We start from the raw sequence: 24239 nt of genomic DNA on the forward strand, positions 1-24239 counted from the left end.
CACTAAGCTGTACATGAGGCAGAAATATGCCCTTGCAGCAAAGAAGGCAAACAGCCTCCAGGGCTGTATTAGAAAGAGTACTGCCATTAGGTCAAGGGAGGTGGTCCTTCCCCTCTCATTCACACTGAGAGAAGGAGACATATCTGCAATGTTGTGTCCAGCTCTGAGCTCTCCAAACAAGGGAGATGTGGATATACTGGAAGTGAGCCTAGCAAAGGGCCATGAATATGGTCAAGGGACTGAAACATTCGACATAATAAGGAAAGGGTACTGACACTGATCGCCTTGGGGAAGAGAAGGCTCAGAGAGGATCTTATTATTCTCTATAAATACCCAAAGGGAGGAAAATAAAGAAAAGGTAGTCAGACTCTTCTTGGTGATGTCCAGTGTCAGGAATCGAGACAATGGGCATAAAATGAAATAGAGGAAATTTTGTGTAATTGTAAGAAAAAAAATTTTTTTTAACCATAATGATGATGAAACACTAAAATAGGCTGCCCAGAGAGGTTGTGGATCCTCCATACTTAGAGATACTCAGAACTAACTGGACATAATCCTGAGCAATCTACTCCAGATGACCTTGCCTTGAGTAGAAGGGTTGGACCAGAGGATCATCAGGGGTCCCCACCTATCTCAGCTATTCTGTGACTCTATAATAAAATTATACTAATAAGAACTACAAAAAAAATTAAAAGAAAAACAAAACAAAATAGAACCAACAACAAGAAAAACCCATCAATAAGCAAAACCCAACAAAACCAAAACCAAAGTGAAAGCCTCATTGCTTGATGAGCACAAGAAGATGATTTGGACTCAAATTAGGGAATAGGAAATAAAATTCAAAGAAGGATTAGCACTAAAAGGAAGAAACAGTTATCAAACCTAGGGATGGAGAACAGAGCAGGAGCATAAAAGAGAGCCTCTGGAATCTCTAGAGGACATCTCTAGATCCTAAGACAATATGCGTACTCATCCTGCAGTTTCAGGAGCAAATTTGGACTATTTTGTTTTGACAGTTTATGGACTTCAACTTGTCAGAAACAGTAGATCAACAGTAACTTAAGTCACAGCGTTATAGAATGCTTAAGGTTGGAAAAGACATCTAGGCTCATTGAGTCCACTTCAGATGGTATTGTAATTGTCATGGTCTAGACTGTAGTATAAACAGTTAGCAGTAAATCAGCACTTGAAGAATATGTGAAAAAACCCTCCCCAGTAATATAATATTTTACAGCAAGTGGCTTATAATGTGTGTTTCTTTCACAAACCTTATATAAATGATAAAAAATTATTTTGCTTAAGCTTGAAAAGATACCCATATTGCCTGCTAGCTTTGTATGAGTATCTATAGCATTTCTACAAGGGTCAAACCACAATAAACGACCTAAATAACATCCTCTGGAACCTGATATGTGCCTTGCCTACATCTGCTCTATGTGGCTTACAACACTTTATCATGTATCTGGCTCAGCTGAGATGACTGAACTCCAAGCTTCTATTAATAACACACTAAAATGATATTTCCTCTCTATGGGTTCCTGAGCAGTTGTTCCATCAAAGCCTGTCATACGAAATAGTTGAAGAGGTTGCTGGAAAACTAACTGAGCATTTCAGAGGCTGGAAGTAGTTTCTGTCATAGACTGTCTTACTTGGCTCTTTTATATTCAGGCTGAGTGTGAGATTTCCTCTGGGATTATTCATTATCTGCTCCAAGTCTTGGTTTCCCAGCACAAAATAGAAGTAAAGAAGATGACTAGGATAGAAAAATGCCTGTGACATTGCAGTGAAAGGGTCCATAGCCATCTGGCCTTAACTTTTGATATCTCTTAACATATTTCACTTTATAGCGGAAAAAACCTATATGACATAATTCCACCAGGAATAGAAATCTACATGTTGGTATATCGACACTAAGGCATCTTAGATCATTTTGAGAATGAACGTGTAGTCTCTTACCTTGTTGATGTACCAGGGATGGGACGTCCCGTATCCACCAGAACACACCAGCAGTAGCCTGTGGAAGGATGGCACTGTACTGGTTTGTAGAGGCCACCCTGAGCACACTCCGGAATGAACACATTGTCTTTCTGGGGCTGTTTAGCTTCCTCCAGGGCTGACTGAAGTTCTTGATCACATGATGATGCTTTTGGACAGAAAAGAAAAAGTACTGAAGAAGCTAGACTGGAAGAGCCTACTAGATTTATCAAACAGTTTTTATATCTTTGATTGCATATAAGGATTGTGCTTGAAGAGGCGTGCTACAGCTCAAATACCAGCTATGTTGGTTTAGGCTGTATACTGTAGAGAAGCTTTAGTTTCCTTTTCATGCAGCTATTCCATTTTATAGTCCTAATAATATCTTGAACACCCCCTTTCCTATACTTGATCTATGGATAAACAAATACTTTCTCTGTGACCCTAAAAAATCCTCCTCCACTCCACAGTCCCTTAACTACTGATTCTTTTCAGAGGGAACAGTAAAAATCCAACATCTCAGGATTCCTTAAATGGATTGTTCATCTAGATATTCATTTAGATTTTTATATTTTGCTCTTTCTTTCCAGTTTTGGAGCAACCTCTTAAAACAGTGAAAATTCTTCCACATTCTCTACTGGTGTTTCTGGTACTGGCAGTGTATCATTTGCTCTGGAGAGAAAAGACCCACAAGAAAAAGTAATACATTTTTATCTCATACTATCAGTATGTCCTAGATCTTTCTGAACGTGCAAAAAACTTATGTATCTACACATCCCCAGCCTTTATATGAAACTATGAGGCAGCAGTGAAAGAGCAGAAACCACAGGGCCTGAGAATACCTGTCAGTTTACACCAGTAAAATAACATCAGTAAAATAACACCTCTGCTGAGGACTTTTGGTCATTACTTAACTGGTACGTGTGACCATGTAGAGATAATAAATGAGACAGGCTATTTAGTCAAGCCATTATTTTGCCAGGGATTTTAGAGTCAGTCTCTTACCATGTGTATTTAGATGGTTAATAATACAGCTTCTGTATAATTCCCAAACTATCCAGTGGGGAAAAAAAATTGAAGTATTTGAAAAACAAGAATGTTAAGCCCTCTGCAAACACACAAATTACTCATAGGAAAATTTGAAGTTACTAGAATTTCAATCAATAAAATATTCTCTTCAGATAAAAAAAGTAATTTTAATGTTACAATAATAAAAACAATCTGTGGATAATATTTGCTTTTCTTTCATGTCAGTTAAAGGATTTGCTTCTTGACTTTTCACAGTTCAACCCACAGAAGAACAAGTTGAATCCTGACTGAATTTTCTAGTACATTTTAACAAATTTCAGCTTTAGTATAATATCATTTACTTTTATCCACAGGGTTCAGAAAATGCTTTGCAAATTGTAGGCATCAGCTGACAGAAATTCACGAGTTATATCCAGAATACTACTGCTCCTTGCTAACTTTTTGCAAATTCAGATGTCCAGAATCAGTAAAACTTCTGCTGCAGGGGAAAAGGTAGTAGGAAGTTAGACACATTCATATTTTAAATGGCACATAATTCCACCTATACAATGTCCTGGTTTACAAAACAGTATGTTTTGTTCCAATCCATGCAAAAGGTTTAAAAACTAAGTATATTTAGCATATGCTAATTTGATTATAAGGCACAGATAAACATGTTTGGCTGACTTCTTTTCCTCTTTTTTTCACAGAATATTTGAACAGGACATTTAGATAAGTTGATTGATTTTTCATGTTTTTTCTTGATCGATCCACTGCATAAACAGAGACTGAATAGCACTCAAAGTGCCAGTGCTTAGATAATAAACTGTACTTAGAGAATCAGTATAGTGGGGACAGAAATGCTTCTTTAAAAAAGGTAAATAAATAATTATTTGCACATTGAAACCTTTGCAGAAATAGCTATGGTTTCACAAATTAGAAATCTGTCACCAACATTGTCTCAGAATAGCCAAAATAAATTTTTCTCTCATTGTCTGGATTATGATGATTATCAAGTAACAAGGTATGACAACCCTGAAAAACACATCACTTAACTTAGTTGTTCACTTTTAGCATTTTGTATATAACCAAGTAAAAAGGAGCAACCTGGGTGAAGTAACTGCAGTGAGAGGGAAGAAATCATTACTTGTCTTTAAACTCTGCTAAATTAATTTCTCTTTCATACTGATAAACCTTGGAACCATGCCATTAGCTACTATGACCTTCTTTTGTTGTACATCCTTGTAACCAGCAACACAATCTCGATGTGCAGGTATTATTATCTCTCCCAAACCCAGAGGTGCAATACATTTTCATGCTTCCAGCTTTGTTTAGAAAATACATTGGTGTATAAAGACTACATAGTCAGGTCATCCAGGCAGACAAAATGTAGCAGAACGGAGAGGGTGTGATGGAAAAGTCCCTGTGCAGGAGCAGACATGGACTGTTTCAGCTGTGAGCATAAGATACACTCCCTAAAGCTCTAATTTCTACTGATTGAAACAAGCAGCAGAGGACTGCAATGCTGACTCACAGGCCAGTCCAGTCGCCTGAGTTCTGGTGATTTAGGAGCTAGTGTAATAGACTTACATAAATGGTCTTTACTGATGGACTTGCTGAGGCAAAGTTTTCCACAAGCTGCTGCTCAAGCTAGAAATTTGTATCTTTTGCACTAGGTCAGCTTTATTCTGGTCCTTTTTCTCCCTTATGTCTGGTTTTAAATCTCACAAGTACAGAAAAGAAGCATTATGGGAAACATGTCACAGGAGGGCTGCAAGTGTGACTTAGGGCTTTAGGAGGGACAGTCAGAAGACTGGTTGAACTTAACATTTCAAGTGAGACTGGAAACAGAGCAGACAGTAACAGTAATCAAAGGAAAGTTTAAAGATAAAAAGGAAGGACTTTCACCTTCTTGGAACTTTTAATTTCTTAGCCTTCCCCTACAGATGGGAAATTGTAACAAGAAAAGGAACTTCTCATTAGGCCTAAATTAGTTGTCAGATAAAATCTAGATTATTTTTGAAAAAATAGAAAAAAATAAATTAATATGATGGACACCATGCTTGTCAGTTCTCTATGAGCCAAATGACTAAGTCTTATTACAAATCCGCTGAACCCAGTTCATTCACTTTATCTAACAAAAGTGCAGAATAGCTTATCATTTTTCTCCCTTCTACAATGGCTAATTAGCTTCAGATCAGCTGCCAGGCAATGAGCCTTGTGACTGCCCAAGAGAGCAATTTCTGAAGTCTAATGGTTTTGTACACTTTTCACATGACCATTTGTGCCACCAATTCTTTGTTTGTTTTCCCCACTAGAACACTGTTCCTACCTCAAAGAAAACTGCTCTAAAGTGCTTATCTATAATCCTGCCTGCCAAAACCAGAATATTCGTTCTCTGTGTAATTTCCTCTCTGAGGGAATCATTCATTCCCTTTCAAACTTTTCATTCAATTATTTACAGCAGGAGTAGTGGAAAGATGCAATTGTAGTCCTGTGATGCTAAGAGCCCTTATCACAAGAACTACCATATCGCTGCAAATAATTGTCTTTGTAATGTCAGAGGAGTCACGGTCAACAAATGTTCATTTCCCAGGAGAACCAGTGATAAATGTCATTAACTTAGAAAATGCCTGACAGTTTGTCCAAACAATCTGATGACAACTATGAACTGGAACCATAACAGATGGATGCCAGAAGTTCATAAAGTGAACAGTATGGAAAAAGATCTGTGCCACAATAAAAGTAGCATAAGTACCTGACTTATTAAAATACATCGACTTTCTATGGTATGTTTTACTACAATAACACTCCCTCTGGGAACAGAAAAGCACTGACACTCCAGCTTCTTCTCAAGGAATGTGCTTACACTATTATTATTTCACTTAGTTCCTTCAGTTTTGTCTTGCTGGAAAATAAAAAATGTTTTCCAAGCATCTTAGTGAAAAAAAATAATTAGAAATGGCTGAAAAATCCTTTCTGCATAGCCTACCATGTTAGTCAGCCATACTGTAGCTCAGCTGGGATAATTTATTTCAGGTTAATAAACATTTCTGCAGTTTCTACCCAAAACTGTATTTTATTTAAGTTCATAAGCATTGGTGATTCAACACAGACATTTCAATCATGTAATGAAGTATATCTTTTACACCAAGAGCCTCTGTACCACCATTTTTGAATGAACAAATAAAACTCTTGCTCACAACTAAGAGTGAATTTAAAAAACTACTTAAGATATAATGTATGTTACTCTTTCTATATCACAGTGCTATTCTGTTTCTTCCCTTTTTACTTTAAAGGTTAATTACTAAATGCTTTTTTTGGTGTTCTGGTTCAAGATTCCTTTATAATCCATTACAAACAACCAGCTGAAATGCTGCAGCTTCTGTCAAGGAGAAACATACTTCAACTAATGACAAACTCTGTGGATAAGTTTCACATTTTGTGTAAAATCTGCGGTCAGTTCTTTTTGTCAGTTATTCCTAAGAAGACAGTCTGCCTTTCAATGAATCGAGTTCATTTACATGAACAGAAAAATGCCTCAGTAGTAATAACACCATAGATCCTTATTTATGAAAGGCTCTATTTATTCATCTCTGATGGACTACCTAAACTGTTAATTAATGTTTACTAGGGAATATCCTAGAGGAGAAGTGCAGTGACTTTTCTGGAAAAGTCATCTTGAATAATATATGAAACTGTGCATTTTTCTGTTGCACATCTAAAACACCAAGTGCTGTGTTATGTAAGTTATGATAATCACCTTGTTAGTCTTGTAACAGGAGATGTTTTGGCCCCTTGTTTCAGAAATTCTGGCAGTTTTTCTGCTGTGTCTTATCACAACTTCTCCCTAAATGTGAACTTTCATGATTACAAATGATTTGAGTTGGCGTTTTTTGTGTAAATATAAATCGCTGTATTTGCGTCTAAATTTCAGTGTGTTCTGCAGAAACAACTTGTCAAATCTGCAGAAAATTACAAAGGCATCTGTATGGTACTTTAACATTTCCTGCCACTATACAAACATTTCCTTCCAATTTCCTTAACCCTACAATGTGTATATGACAAACAGAATCCATTACAAGAAATTCTGTTTTCAGTTGGTTCCTTCTCCCTCTTTTTCTCATTACGATAAATAGGTCATGAAAGAACAATATAGAAAGCCTGTTTTTCAGGGTAAATGGATCTTTTATTCAGGCTTGAAGCTCAGTGTCTTCTAAAGAAATCAGGTAACAAGAAACCTGCGAACAAAAATACTTCAAAAAATGATAAGTGTGTTCTAGAGGAATGGAGTGTAACATTACAGACAGTTAATATTGCAGTTCTACCACATTTCTAGGAGGATATACAGACAGAATATAATCATGTCCAAATTTCACTATACAGAGACTTAAATTGTATGACAATTTCTGCTAGTCAGAATGTTATCTCTCTGTCCTAATTAATGAAGCCTAACTTAAGCACTCCTTTAGAACACTTCAAATACTGATTTACAGAAACTTTGTGCTAGTTAATTTCAATACCATCATAATTAGTATGGCTAAATAGTCATCCTACTGACAGCCATAAAACCCTCCAAGAAATTCACATCTCATGAGAATGAGAGTTTGATTAATTTGCTTAGGATGAACCCTCCTTGAACCAGTAAAGTTAGTATGCCCCAAGGAAACTGATCACAATATGTTTTTACATTTTTAACTAGTTTTCGTAGTCTTCAAGTTTCATTGTATGGATTTCCACTTAGATTAAGCCAAATTGTATTTCCAAATATGACCAAAACATTCCCTTTAGAAAGGCAGTAGGAAGAGGGATAATTTCTATTCAAGGTATGCTCTCCCTGTAGAGGAGTTTATGTTGACTGAATGGCAAAATGGTCCATTAGAGAAGTGGTCCCATTATTCCTAACTCCAAAAAACATGCACCTTCAAGGTAAACTACAAGGTTCTTTACCTGCAGCTGACCAATTTCATCACCCAGAATCCATCATGTCTGTTCCTGCTATAAGCACAGCTAATAAAAATGACAAAAAATCCCTAAACTATTTTGTTCTACTGAAGGAGAGGTGTAATTCCATGGCTTCATATTCTTTCAGGTTTTCCAGGTTTTGAGATGTTCTCTAGCATGACAGATTCCTTCTCTGAAGAGATAGATGAGGTGGTATAATGCTGCTTAAGATACTAACTTCCTACCCTTTGTGTACACAAAGTTATTTTGTCACCCCTTATGGCCAGGGTATGGACACCTCACACCAACCTTTCTTAAGACTTGTTCTTACAAGAATTTGTCTGCCTGCCCCCTCTTGACAGTTTCAAGCTCGACTCTGACAGAAATCAAGTGCAGCTCAATGTTACAAAAAAATGCAAGAAGTAATTTGCTCATGCTACTAGTTTCTTATAAAGACCATTCATTAACCTGAATCAAACAAGGGGTATTTATGTGGCCCAGTCCTCCCTCAGTAGAAATCCATGGAAAAATACCCATTAAATTCAATGGACGTCATCTCAGCTGAATATATTCACGTGCATATATTTCCAGTTAAACCTAATACTTCTTCATGGAGCAAGTCCTGTTTGTAAGCATATAGGTAATATTAATAAACACTCAACCTTAGACCCAACATCTAAATGGCAACCAAAACCTAGGACTAAATTACAGTACTAATACGCATCTGGCGCCATGTGTTTTGATTTACATTAGGTTCAGATACGCATCAGCATGAGGGTTCTCAAGGACTGGGGAAAGCTGGCAACATTCCTACCCATATTTTTTCTTGTTTGTGAAAAAACTTGTGGGAACCAAATATTGCAGGCCCCTTATGTGCATTTTCAGAGAGTTCTTGATGTATAGCTGTACGCTATTTTGGACTTTTGGAGCTTGGGTAGATGATTGCGGCTAAACAAAAAGCTCAGAACTTCAACACAGCCTTAGTAATTAATTTATGTACTTTACTCCACTGACCAAAGCAGGAAAACACACAGACAGATGCTCTCATTTATCTATGTGGTTTCATATGCAAAGATACTGCAGGTCACAAGGAAAACCATCTGGAAATGCGCTCAGCCTGTCGAAAAAAAGATCCAAAACACAGAGACCACCAGTTCCCATTTAGCTTTACCTGAAAAGAACATTATCACAGTCAATTTAATCTACCAGCATATACCAAGATTGTCTCAACTTTTACCCTGGGTTTGAGTAACCAAGTAGCCCTATGTCAAATCTACATTTCTGTAATAAACAAATTCTGGTTCTAAAAACAGGAGAAATTTTGAGGGGCTGTAAGACAGAGGTCTGAAATGGAATGGGATGACTTGCTCTTTAATCTGAATCCAATTAATGGATTTTTTTTTTACGTTTCTGGTTTAGGGAAAGTTTTGCACATACCTCTGTAATTCTTTATTTTCTTAGAATTTGAAATACTAGGAATACTGTGAGAAACACTGTAATCACAATACTGTAAAGAAAACCCCTGTTTTGCCACCAAAAAAATGCTATTTTAGCATTGTTTCATTGCTTCTTTGCTGCATATTTGCTTATTTTAGCCCAACTGCTTGGTTAAAGAGATGAGAAATATTATACAAGTATTCAAATTTCTCTTCTCTCAGAATTACAACTGATTTAAATTACTCAGTTATTCATTTATGATTCTTTTTCTCCTCACTGAGTTCTCACATGGTCATTCAACAGATTAAGGGATCAAACTAGCTACTTCTTTTAAACAAAATATAATTCCATATTTTGCCATTCTTATTTAAATTGAATAAAACAGTAGTGTGAGATCTGTCCACTGACTTGATGAAAACTCACAGAAAAATTAGTCTTCATTTACAAATATGATACAATCTGATTCAAAATGTTACAATATTAGCATTTAATACTACTGTAGATAAGTAACAGAGAAACATTAAGTTAGTATCTATTAGGTCATAGATCTATGTTATTTCAAAGGTAAATTTTGCATTAGAGACAAAATTTGTATCCTGAACATCCCAAGTCAAACGTTTTATAATACTGTCTATGAAATGTGAGAGAGGAGTGAATGGAGAGCAGCATATTTTTGTTAATCATTAACAGCAGTGTGTGAAAGTGACAGCAAGCCTTTGCAAAGCGCCAAACATGATCCCAAGGACTATTTACACCCTACCCTCTACAATGGATCTTTAAATATGACCTTTACACAAAATAAAAATCATTTAAAGACAACTGGTCAATCACATGACATCAGGCTTCACAAGGAGAGTGAAAAACCTGGTCTTCTGAGCAGATGAGGTCCCTTATCCCCCTTTTGTTCAATTAATGGAAAGAGCATGGATTATCACCTGTGGGTGCTCTTGCTTGACTTTGTTAACTTGACTTCCCTAAAGTCAGCAGGGATACTGTGCAAAAGACTGTCCCATCCTGTTAGGATACATCTGAAAGCAGTTATTTGCCAAATGGGGTGAAATCTGATTTTCCTACATAAGAAGAAATATCGGTACCTATTATTGCCACATATGGCTGCCTTGACTCTGCCAGAGCAGAGCAGCACCATTGTGTTCAAACTGCAAAATCAACCAAACGAAAAAGCCACCACCCAAAATTACAGCAAATGAAAATCACTGACTTTTCCCAAACACAGTGGCTAGCTGGCCAGCTTGTTATAGCAATCTGAAAGCTCATTCATTAAACAAAATTGCGCAAATCTACCATTCTTGCTTTATGAGTATGTTGACCAGCAAATGTTAGTCTCCTGCCAGTGGAAAAATCTCTCATTTTTAAAGAAAGATTTGAAATGAAAAGAAAGCTGGTTCATTTTTTCCACAGAGCTGTGAAAATGAAAGTCTTTGCCAGGTTAGCTGAGAGTATTTGTTTGAATGGCTCTACTAAAAATTAGAAAAAACAAAATGGGCCAACAGGTACCTAAATTCATGCTTTGACACTTAAATAACCCAGCCAGCTTACAGGGATGTTTATCAATGCAGCACTTCCCCAAAGTGAAGCAGAAGATGTCTCTCTTCACCATTTGGGAAACTGAAATATTTACATTAGTGCATGGATATGACTTTGAAAGGAAAATTACTTGGGTGCCTAGGGTCAAGTATTCAGAGGTGTACAGTGGCATCTCTGGCTGCAGCCTCTGTCTTGTTCCTGCCACTGGCCCATACTGCTAATGGTATTGGCACCAAGAGTTTTCCAGCCTTTTTGCTTAACTCCTGCGTGAGGTGACTGTACTCCAAATACACTTGATTTTCTAAGTATCAGCTCTTTTCCAACCACCTTACAGGTAGAACCCTGACTACAGTTGCAGAAGACAGCATGAGCCAGGAGGACTTCTGGTTGTCTTATGGGAATGTGATCTGAGGTGCACGGTTAAAAAAATGTGCAGATATGTTCAAAAGAAGAAGAAGATGTTATTTTGCATTTAGGTAGTTCTCCTTCACGTGTCTCAGAGTGTCTTACAAAATGGTCAGTATACAGTTCTGTCTAGTTCACAGCAGACTGGATGGGTATTACAGAATGGTAAGGATTTGGCCCTCTGACACTGAGCAGGAATACAGAGATTAACAGGCTGCAGAAACAGAAATCCTCCTTTTTTCCTCAGTGTTTCAAGGACTGTTACTCTGATAGCCATAATGCAAAAGTTTATGCTACCATCACTGCCTCTCACCCTTAAAACCTACGTGGTTTAAACAATCTCAACATTAAAAAATTGTAGTAATACTAAGAACATAGTTACACACTTAAAAGCTAATTTATTACAGATGAATCAAAATTGGCCACTTTTATACTGGCTTGATCTTGTTTTTCTTGTCAAAGAGAAGGCAAGAAGCAGGTGAAAAATGAGTATGCATATTGTTGCTTCTGTCTCTAATTACAAGAATTTTGTTGTGCAATGAAAAGTCTTTTAACAGAGCAACAAGCAGATTCGGTAATGTGCTATCATCTGTTGAGTCACACTGCTCCCAGAATGCCTTAACTCTTGTCCTCAGTATGAGATTCAACTACATGAACATGAAGCCTAGTCAAAAGAGAATTGCACTGCTTAACCTGCACAAATCCAAAGGCTCATCTTTGATAAAGTGTTGTACAGGTCTTTGCTCCCTAGCACACTATTTATGAAGCATATACAATGTCAATATTCATAACAGGAGAGGCAAAGGAATCAGACAGAAGTCTGTTTACTGATTTTGGCAAAGTTTAGTGTTCAATAAAGCGGATGAGCCAAAGAAGAGTAAAAACCAGTGAAAATATTCTAATACTAATTCTTTTGGCTCCAAGAACTTTTAATATAGCTTTACGTTACTCTTTTCTCATATGGCCATGGTTAAACAGCTCAGCTGATGCTTTGGTTTCAAGAACAAAGCCAAATCATTGGCTTGGCTTTACCTTCAAACTTTGGAGAAAAACAAGTGCAATCTGAACTAAAAATAAAAATGCCAATTCCACTCCATTTTCATCTCTGTTTTCAAAAACGAGTAGTTCTCTGAAGTATAGATAATGCTAAATATGGTGTGATAGTGAAACATCCCTGTGCTTTTGAAGAATGAAGACCCACTATCATTAAAATTCCGGATCAAAATTTCTGCTCCCGTAAACTGGAACCACTTCACTGTACACAGTAGGGATCACCAGTAGAAAACTCAGTCCCAAGAATATTCAGAACAATTGTAAAGGCTTCTTAGATGAAGCGTGGTAGCAAAGTCAGACTTTCGAACGAGTAAAATGAGAGTTTTAAAGTGTGACTAGCAATTCTTAATCCTTTACAAGGCATGATTTCTTTAAGTTTTCAGAAGATTATTAGTTTTAATTGTTTAACATGTCACACAAATAGCCTGTATGAATGCAATAGGCCTTGCACCAATACTTCCCAACAATCCATTGTGTGAGTAAAGAACAGGTTTCGGAAAGTTTTATTTTTCAAGGTGTTTGCTTAGCTTGTTTGCCTTTCAGACCTTCTCCTATCTTGTCTCCCCACACAGACATGCACATCTACCTCAGGTCTTATTTATTTTGAAGCTCTCTACAACTAAGGGAGAAAATTCAAAATATTGGTTTTGTCAGTACTGTTCAAATAAAAGAGATTCTAAATATTTAACTTCACCAGAAAATGAGCATCACAGGAAAGGGTAATGTTGGCATTCAGTCACCTAATATGGAAACATTCTTATTATCGCCTATGTGAAGACAGTTCTGTTATTGTTTCTACATATAATACACTGTATGCTTTGGGTTTTTTTAATTTGGGAAGATTAAATGTTGTTTGATGACGTGAAAATAATGCAAAAGGAAGCTCAGTGCACGATGGTCCCAGGAGGTTGTGAAGCTATTGCAACCAGAGCTGTTGCCGATTAAATCTGCCTATTGTTATAAAGCCTGCTGTGACAAATCAATCAACCACTGGCATAATTAATGAAGTCCACAGGGGCCTTTAGTTGTACTTGTTTTCAACAGTCATAAGGAGCAAATGCAGGCTAAAGAAGAGTGGGAAAGCCTTTGTATTTACAAACCTGCTTGCCTTGGGTCACATTTGAGAATAAGTGCAGTACAGTCCCATAACAAGCACCCTTGAAATACCAATAATTTTGCCTCATACATGTGTGTTCATTTTGATAAAAATAACACAGAAGAGAAGACACATGTTCTCCCTTGCACCAAAGTAATGGGTATCCTCTTTTTGTTTGTGTTCTACATGTGTACTTTACAATCACACAATGGTAAGTATAGTTTGCAGAATGAAGGGGAGGAATCTTTGAAGTTGTCAGTCAGTTGTAAGGAAAAGGAGTGTTAATCCAGTGTCAGGATTTCCATGACTAAAACACAGAGACCAATGAACAAAACAAAAGATAAAAAGTCTACATGCAAAATTGAAACTGATAAAAAGGGTTTAGGTTGTGCCTTTTCATTTAGAAAAATGCAACTATTTCAACTGGTCAGTGCAACACCTTTTTCTTCAGTTTCACCTCCTGTACTATATAAGTCTGTAAAGCTCATTATTGTATTCCATAGTCCTCTACTAGACACTATGTAAACTACCTCTCTGATGAAGCTTTTTGTTCTGTTTGCATTGATCTGTCCAGACTGCAACAGCCCTCCCAGAAGCAGAGCTGGGGTTTGAGTCCTGGAGTTTCTGGCTAGCTTCCCCAAATGCAAGCAATGAAACCACACTGTCTCCCTCCACTAGCTGACATCAGGCACTTTCACATACAATACTTTGCAGGTTGCTTAAGTCTCCACAATGACATCTTGAGGAAATAATATTGGCACAAAATACAGACCAAAACAGAGACTGAGCACTGGTCAATCAGACCAACAACATTGGTGTTATGACACTTGTATTAAGTTTTATTTTAAAAACTCAAATGAATTTCCACAAAGAAAACTTATAGCCTTGACTAAGGAAACCTTCTTAGTTAGAAAAGCACTGAATTAATACTGAAAAGGTACTCTACTATCTTTAGGATCAAACACCAAGTTGCTCCTGCATTTTGGTATCCTTCAGTATTCTGCAGTATGGATGTCACAACTGGACAAATTACCCCTGAAATGGTCTCTGAAATCAAACTCTCTCTCCTATTCATTGCACTGTTCAACTGGATGCTCCTAAGAACTCTCAGCTTGGGTTTGGAGCCACTGTATTTTCAGAGTGCAGCCTGCAAAGTCATAGCAGGATCTACAGCCTTTATTCCTTGATTATTCTCCTCATAAAGCTTCCTTCGCTTTATGCCTCTGGTTGCTATAATTAAAAAGAGAAGATGTAAGAAAAGAGAGATGAGAAATTGGCACTACAAAGAAAAGTCCATCAGCATTTGAGATTGAAGAATGATATCTAGGAAAAAAACTGAGAAATATGCAATCGAGATCAGCTATTGACAGAAGAGAAAGACTGCAAAGAAAGGACTGGAAACAGAATATGGACTGTGTGTGCAACCAACATTAAGGATGAATAACAGAGACTATAATAACATTGCACAAGGCTCCAATAAAAGCACATATTAAAAAAAAGGTAAACTAAGTTTAAATATAGTGTTCTGACTCACAAACTTTCTTACTCAATTATATGGGGAATAAAAAGATCTGAAGTAAGGCATTTTTCCTCTAGCCTTTCTGTGGACAGGGGATGCTCTACAGTCACAAACTGAAGTCAAACAGGCTCATTTTGACAAGTGTATTGACATCCTTACAGCTAACACTATGACTAGCTATCTGACGTATTCTCAGACATGTGTGAAGGTATTAATGAATATTCAATGTTTCTGAATATAAATATGTTTCATTGTGCAAAACACATCATCTGGAGACAATTAAGTTGTATGTAAACTAATAAAGAGAAAATACTTTGTTCCGCTTTTCAGCTGGCAATACAAGTGGAGTAGAGAAGCCCTTGTGCTGACAGCACATTCATCAAACTATTCCAGCTATGCAAGAGGAGCTGGATTGATGTGGACTGTCCTATTATCACTGATTCCTACTAACTACATACTAACTACATAACTACTACCTTAAGAAATGAGTGTGCTTCCAAGAGAGGCAATGGCACAATCATCGGTGCCGTATCACTAATGTTCCCATTTAAGGGAAAATTAAATGAAAATTAAAAGAAACCCTCCAGGCCAGATTCGCATCTCTCCTCATAAGACTTCCAGTGGCATTGCCCTTCTAACTGCAGCAGAGTTATCCTATTTGCACTGCTCTGAATAAAATGAGGTTTCATGTCTGCTGAAACTAAACCATCTTCTCCTACAATCATTTGCTATTATTATATTGGATTGTTTAGTTAAAGGGATGAACTACAGGATGTGTTACTATGTTAGAAGTCACTGTTTCGTACTAGAGAGGTTGGTAGGGAAATGGAGAGAACTGACCTTTCAAACCACTGACATTTATACCGTTATTTTTGGCTTTGCTGGTTCTCTGTTGCGTCAGCTCATAGGAACTAAAAATCATGTCCTAAAAATGATCTTAGGTTGCTTTTTAAACCTGATTAGAAATTGCTAGAACACTAAATTTGTAAGTCACTTAAGCTGAAGGACCTTTATTCAGCCAAACAGGAGAGCAACGAAATTAACAATTTTCTCATTACCTTCTGATAGTTTGACTTTAGCTACATGGTGGGAGTTTTGGGAAAGTCAGAGAGGAAACAAGATCAGAATTTACTTACAAGTCTGCTTCCCAAAGCAGTTAGGCAAGTAAACAAACAGAAAGGGTCCCTACCTTCTTTCCAGGCAGAATAACTGGGCAGAGTGCTGCCCTGAAAGAAGGGTAAACTGCACACGACAATGTGTTGGTCATGAGCTTCCACAGCTAATCACACCCCTGACTCTGTTGAGACTCTCCATGGTAACAGACTTTGTAGATGAATTAACTAAACGACAAGTAAACATGACCATTAGGATCAGTCTTTGTCAGCTCTTATATCTTTTAGAATTCACATCAATACAGATGTGAAAATTTGGCCAAGTGACAGAGGAAGACACTCAACCCTTCCTACAGTTTCAACCTGAACAGATAATGCAATTCTGAACTATTTTCTGTCTTTCTTGCTAAAACTGTATCTCAACTTTCAGGGGCACTAGAGGCATTAATTTGACTTTTTACTCCTCTGCTTCCTGACCTAACCTCAACCAGTTTGCTGCCCTGGTCTAATCGGGTGCACTGGAAAAATTTCAAGGGCAGTACAGGTCACTCACATTTGAGGAATTTATGTATTTATACTGCATTTTAGTGCAACAAAAACTGCACCTAAGCATTAATTCAAATAGAGAAAATAAAAGTCCTTCCATAGGTTGTCTTTATTCACTGAAGAACAGAAGTGGTAAGTTTAAATAACACTAAGATCTCACTGGAAAACAATGGGACAAGGTAACACAGTTTAAGTGGTAAAAATACAAATTTTTTCACAGGTTGTTATGACTATAATATAGCTGATTGAAAAATTTCCTTGTGACTATCCTTGCCAGAAAACCAAGTCTTTAAATGAAAAGACTTTTTTCATTCAAAGTGTTTGGTTTTGATTAAAAGGTGATTTTTTAAATGAGAACGAAACAAAACCCCACAACAAGCTGTTTCTGTGTGTTGAACTTCACAGAGAATCACAAAATCCAAGATGCCTACAACTTGGTTGCAGTATCTCTGAGTTTATAAAAAGGGGACCCCTTTATGTCCTGCATGTACTGTCAGGTTAAGGACCCCAGCCCTCAAAAAAGAAGGAACTAATGAGGTTTCAAAATTACTGATCCAACAAGACATTACAGTGAACAATCAAGATTTTGAGTTTTGAACCAAAACCACTAAGCTTTAGGAACTACTCTTTTGTTCTTTGAATTTTTGTCTTGAAGATACCTTTTTTTTTTAAGTGAACATGCTTAACTTTTTTAAAAAAGTTTTCTATTAAATCTCATGGTTACATGGAAGGCTGTATTTTCAACTAGTTCGGTATATTAAGCTTAGTCCTCTCTTTTTTCTTGTGTTTTGCAACACACCAAGAGAATTTAAGATCTGAAATTTAATTTAAAGTCTTAATCTTATTTAAACATAATTTTATTTGTGGCTGAATGCAGACACTTGACCTGCTGTTTTTAAACTAAAACAGGTATTAAAAATAGCTGAATGAAAAACAGCGATCTGTCTTTTAAATCACTGCTTCTTTTCCAGTAACATAGAATTATGGCAACAATACTATGCAGTGTAACAATACAACAATGTTACCCCTAAACAGTTATTCCTAGGCAGTACAGAGTGCAGGAAAAAGGTAGCTCTAGCATTTATCTGTAACAATCTGATATGAGACAGGACAGAGCATGATGGACAGAGTGTGGTGAAAATGAAAAGCAAGCCAGTAATAGTACAGTACTTGAGGTATAGACAGACCTTGCAGATGAAAAGATCTCAAAGTGGGTTTATGTACTTGAGCAATGTAATTTGACTAGAGTGAGTTCCCTTGCTCTGATCATGACTTTTAGTGTGGCTTTTCATGGAAAGGAGACTGTACGCCGGAAACAAACAAAAAACCCACTGTGTTGAATTAAAGGCAGGCAAGGGTAAAGGATCCGTGGAAGACAGCATTAACCTGGGACCTTAGCAGTTCCTAAAAGCAGATACTGCTGTAAAGAGTTGGACTGATGCAATAGCTTCATTGCAGGCAGGTGGCCAATGCACACTCATTGCACAAAAGTAAGTGCCTGTAGGAATTGAATTTCTCTTACTTTTGGACCAAGTGGAGAACACTAAAATTAATGATGAAGCCTTGTAAGTTTCTGCATGACGTGGAAATTTTTTCAAGATTTAAGGAAAAAGACAAGAATTTTTTTGAAAATAATTAAGCAATGCATGAACTCTAGCATGAGCTGTCAGTCTCTTCAGGAATTCTGTTCAGAGATACATTTGTTTGGCAAATAAGAATGTTGGAAGTCATACATGATAAATCATTCAAGTAAAATTCCCTCCAAATTTAAGCCACTGTGACTAGCCATAAACTGATCTACCAAGCAATATGTTACGTAACCACTGGTCCTTTCATGGTCTGTATTTCTATTAACAGCAGTCAGAGATTTTTTGTGCAGATCAAGCAGTAGAATTCCACAGTTCACATAACTGGTTTTGGCTTCTTTTTCAAATACTACTTGCTTAATTATTAGAAGGGTGCACAATCAGTTATTTGACTTAAAGAAGAAAAAACTGCATCTCTGCATGGAACACAGGCATTTTCTCCTAACTATCAGTTCTTTGGGATGATGATGGAAGGTCTGGCAGCTCTTACTGTTTACCTCATTGGAAGATCTATCTTCTATATACCACCCAGCAATCATAGTATAGCCATAGCCAGATCCAGACTGTCTTGACTGAAAGTTTTATGTATTTTCCAGAAAGATTATGGCATTAGATATGATCCAGTCTAATATATTTCTGTGCATTGACATGATTTATGTGATTTTTTTTTTTACATCTGTCATTAAAATATAGACAGGTTGACATCCCTCTTAGGATTTATGGAGCTTATTTATGCTTTTCTGATTATGCAATCTGATGTCTGGCAAACCATAGAAAGCTGCGGGTAGGTGGGGGAGTGAATGTCTGAAAACGAAAGAAGAACTTCAAGGAGGACTTTTATGTCATTTACTTGCTGCAGAAAGTAATGTGATATAATTAAAAATGGTCAGGAAAGATTACTATCTTTTGGCATCAAATTTTAACACACGCAGTAAAATAGAAATTATCAACCTTGCATAAAACAGATTTTTTTTTTCTTCCCCACAGTGGGGGTCTAATGAAACCCTGGAACATCCTGAGCATAAAGAACATCAATTGGATGTAAAACAGAACTCTATTTTTTAATGGTTTAGCATGGGAGGATCTTCCCCCGTAGTGGAAGGAAAAACCTGGAAATGTCACTGCTTAATCTTTCTAAAAGTTTTGAACTAATATGTAAAAGTAAATGAAGATAAATGGAAATTCTTGTGAAAAGGATTATTAAAGATAGGACAGTTCTATAATAAGCATGATCCAGCAGCCTACAAATTAAGAATGAATCATAATATACAAGCACTGTGAGGAGGTCAGGAGGTCTGGAAAGTTTTACCTTCTTGGAAGAGGCTGAAAGAACTGAAAGAAAACAGTAATTTTCTTTTACCAATTTAGGACAGGCAAAGCAAAGCAAGGCAAGGAAAAGAAAGAGATCCAGAGTATGACAAGTAACTTTGTTCTCAGGTGAAGAAGGTGAAGAGGGTGAAGAGTATTGTTCTCTCTTTGCGTAATACCTAAATCAAGAATAGGATATTATCAAAAATTGCTGCTGAAAAGTAAAACAAAGTTTTTATTAGGCACGAAGTCAACCATTTACTGATTAGCCTTAATGGTGTGAATTAGTAGTTTCAAAGCCTTGAGTTTTTCAGCTGCCAAGGGGTATCCTGCCATCAATATTCAAAAATAATTCTACTCTGAAACTATTGCGGTACTTGCCAGGAAAACAACAACAAATGAAAGAGAAGAAAGAGAACTACCCCCTACTCTTCAAAATATTTAAAAATAAGACTGTAGTAGATATAAGTTGTGACAGTGCCTTACATATCTCCCTCCCCAACAGTTTCTTAACAGTACTGGTTTAAGAGTAAAATACAAATCAGAAATTATCATTCAGTCCAAATAGTTGAGCTCATTCATGAACTCTAAAGTGAACATCTAATGAATTAGCAAGCAGAGCCAACCCATAGAGTCTGAGAAGGCCGTAACACTTGTTCTGGAAGCTTCCAGTCTTCCTCTTTATCAGTTTTTCTTACTAAACTCCCTCATAATGCTTTTCTCTTTGACTTCCATGTACAAGTTGCTGAGGCAACAGGCCAAAAAACAAATGTTCTGTCACCAGCTGATGTCTTTCAGCACCTGCAGATTTTACAAGGCCCAAAAGCCAGATCTGTGGTTATCACAAAACATTCAGACTTGCTGTACATGTCATGGAAAAATGCTAGTGCCTTTTCTTCTGTAGAGAGTTGACCTGCAGATGAGTCCAAGTTATGAAGTTCACAGCAATAATATAGAGACTTGAACTCATCTAAAATTTGGTAGAGACTGATTGCCCATCTGTAATGGACAGAACCTGTGTGTGAACTTAATAACCATTTGATACGTTTGAAGACATTTAAAATCAATACTTCTTTACTTTCATGACTGGAATTGAGGTTTTTAGAGCTCAAGACAATTCCATTTCAGGTGCTCTGGATTATTAAACCTCCATGCCAGAATATCACAGATTTACAGTAGTCTGTTGTAACTTTTAGACCATGATGATATCAGATACACTAGGCCCTATGAAGGCATGAGATGGATATATTTCAACAGCTTATTACCATACTTCTACTTCTCCAGTTACAGTTAGTGACTGCCCTTACAATACAAGTTTGGGAATGCAAATCCCATGTTTGAGTGTGGCTCACACCTCACTAATTGCTGGAAGGAAACACTGTCTTTACAGCTAAAATGAGGTAATAACAGGGAAAAAATTCTGGTTTTCCTAGGTAAATCAGTGGTTTGCAACTAATGGACCACTTCTGCTCAGGTTCTTCTCCTATGCAAATATATTTTATATATTAATTTTAACTCAATTTCTGAGTGTCCAATATATGCGTAATGCAAGAGCAAGTAGAACTTGTCCTTGCCTGTCCCTCCTTATGCTGAATACAATCAAATTTGAGAACAGAAGATTAGCCAGGGTTCTGCAGGCCAACACATGACTTCCTAGGAAACTCTGCTGAAACAAAGAGGCAACAAGCTTTTAGAATATTTTCTTCCCCCTCTTGCCTGTGTTCTTTTCTCACTTAATTATGATATCCATTTTGATTTCCTTCTGTTATAACTGGTTTCATATCTCAAATCTTCACATTGCAAAATAAGCCTGATTCAAAATACTTCAAGAACACTTCTAACTATTTTGTAATAAATACTTAAGTGGAAACACACAGTTGGATCTTATTTTTTTTCTTGCTAGCTCACACAACTTCAACTGCATGTAGTTTATCTTCAGTCAATACTAAAAGCAACATCTGGAAAATGCAACAATTAATGAGAATAAATACAAAGTCACTGAGCTGTTACTCAGTGTTCTGTCTCTAAGTTATTAATTTTCCTATGCCCAGAAAGGAATGGTTATTAGAATTGATGTAATTGGGCAGACACACAAACTCTTACATTTATTTCCTTTGAAAGAAAATGTTGGTTTTGTTTTTTTTCATGAAGATTTTTTTTTAACTCCAAGACTGACTTCTGTCAGGATAGGCATAGCAGGAGGAAGTTAGTCAGGTTCAGTTTGGAGTATGGAACAAGGTCCTTTATAAGAAGGTAACTTTCAGGGAATGATCTGTGCATGGGGATCCCACTGGAACAATTGCCTCTGAGAAACAAAACATAGCAAGATACCAAGACAGAAACCTCATTGACAACCAACATAGTTTCCATGTGAGAAAAACTCTTATGTACAAATGCTTTAAAGTTGTCAGATGACAAGGCAAAAAACCAGCGTTCAACTCTCAGAATGTCATTCTGTCATATTAGTCAGTCTCGCAGGTTTTGCCAACAGATTCAGACTATACAGACAGATAAATGCAAGCAGCTATTTGGTATACATACAGACACATAATTGTTATTTACAGTATCACTTTAAATTTCACAGTTTTAGTCTACTAAGAAGTTATTCTCAGTAGACATTATACCAACTGTTTTTGTTTGCATTTGCAGGCAGTCCATACTACATTAATGTGTGTGCATGGCAGTGTTTTCCCAGATGGTATTTTGAGAATGAAACTCCTGTTGGATCAAGCTCACTGGGACTAATTGATAAAATCTCGTAACAGATTTTCAAAGCCCTGAAACTGATAGTTTGTATTAAAAAAGGTAGCAACAAACAATCCACTGTGTCAGAAAATTAAACAAAAAGCTAAGTGTTCCTTTCATGTGTGCACAGCTGAAGTAAAAATGATGATGATTTTACATTACCAGAATATCCAGATGCAGTGGTTGAAATTTGGGCATCTGTGAAGTCACTAAAGCCATAGTTTGAGGAGACATTGAATTCTGAATCCACTGCTCTTTGCATAGATGTGTTCAGAATTTTTACAACCTGACCTTGCCTCAGAAGTCTTAATGGCAGACCAGGTTTTCCTCTGAGTCGACCTTATTTTGTGTTGGATCATGTATGGCTTGCCCTCTAGCACTTGCTTAAAGTACATAAGCATAAAGATAGCAGAAAGCATGAAGCTTGCACAAACACTGCGTGACGTGTCTATGTCTGATCCAGATGAAATGTGATCTATCAGGTGAACTAGTAGCATGTAGTCAGAGTATGAATGGTTCAAACATGGTCTGGGAGTTCTGCCCTTGACTGACAGGGACATTCAGTTTCTCCCCACTCATTTAATGTATTTAAAATTTAACACATGAATCCAATCAAGTACAGTAAACTACGAAGAAGTTTGGCTACGTAGTGTCTCTTGACTTACTTCTGCTAATCTAGGTATGGCACTACAGTTGTGAGCAAGTCCTGTTAGCAAGTCCAACACGATGCTTTTGATGCTAATGCACCATGGGCTAGCAGTCATAAGACAGATAAACTGTGCTTCTGGTTTGTCTTCTTCTGTGAATATATCTTTAGATGGACTGGAGGTAACAAGTTCTCAGAAATAAACCCAACTTTTATTTTGTGTGTGTGTGCATGTGTGTGTGTGTGTTTTGAAGATCTGGCTTCCAGCAGCTGCATCAAGAAGTCTTGCTTTAGATCAAGTCTCTAGCACTGTAAAAATTAAACACTCCTAAAAGTGACTAATTTCTATGCATGAATTCAACACAACAGAAATCCCAAAAGAATTCTATTCTTGCTTACTCTGGCGAAAGAAATGACAGAATAAATCTCCAGCACGAAAAGTATTTGCTTCAAACTGTTGTCTACACTGTGTTTAAGTACTTTCTTTTAAGTACCTTCTGAAGAATCAAAGAGAGGAACAAAGTATTAATAATTATTGCTCTCATGTTAAAAATAGTGTTTATAAAGGAATCCGTAAACGTCTTAGTAAGGATATGCCTTGCTTTCTTTCTTATGATGACTATTTGTCTTTTTTAAAATCCTTTTAGGCCTCAATTCAGTAAAATACTTCAGTGCAGTACTTAGTGTAAAGCATAACTTAAATTTCTACTGGATTTCAAACATGGTTTTGGGTGATTTACTGAATATTAGCCTGCATCATTAATGTGTCTTTTCAAACTCAATATTTTTCCAGAGAAAAAGAGACAAGGAAGATTCTCTAAAGTTTATCCCACTGAAAGGAAGACACAGTGATGAAGGCATCAAAACTTATAATCCACCAAAGTACTGAATGCATCTGAATATTACAGAGACTTCAGTCTTAGGACGTTCACGTGACATTCCTAGTCAAAGCTCAATTATGAAGAGTGGTGAAAATAAGTAAAACCAGAATTCAACAATTATTTTTAAAAAGCAACATCAGTAATTCACTATAAGCTGGTGATCAGTCTGTAAATAACAGGTGACTGATGTAGCAAAAAGCTGATAACACTGTCTTTCCAAATCCTGTTTGCTGGTAACTGGTTTCTGATGGAGTTTGTTTTTTTCCAGTTTGCCTCCTAAGATTTACCGCCAAACAAATGTAACCCACACTGTCATTTTACAAACACCTTCTTACTACACATCACCCAAAAAAAAGGAGATAACAAAGAGGCAGGGAACTAAAGAGGATGCAAAAATTAAATGTCAAACCCACTAACAGGTGCAAATAGATGTA

General features: G+C 36.8%; 1 protein-coding gene across 3 annotated transcripts in view; it reads right to left on the reverse strand.

The window, feature by feature from the left end:
• SMOC2 (SPARC related modular calcium binding 2) overlaps positions 1 to 24239 on the reverse strand; it is a 136612-nt gene that overhangs the window by 42554 nt on the left and 69819 nt on the right. For all 3 annotated transcript variants that reach the window (XM_051811164.1, XM_051811165.1, XM_051811166.1), the window contains one exon: positions 1957 to 2143. In XM_051811164.1, coding sequence (XP_051667124.1) covers positions 1957 to 2143 — 187 coding nt within the window. The remainder of the gene's footprint in view (positions 1 to 1956; positions 2144 to 24239) is intronic.

The sequence above is a fragment of the Manacus candei genome, unplaced genomic scaffold (genome assembly GCF_025592945.1).
Source record: "Manacus candei isolate 608988 ecotype Guabito, Panama unplaced genomic scaffold, ASM2559294v1 h1tg000081l, whole genome shotgun sequence".
Lineage (NCBI taxonomy): Eukaryota > Metazoa > Chordata > Aves > Passeriformes > Pipridae > Manacus > Manacus candei.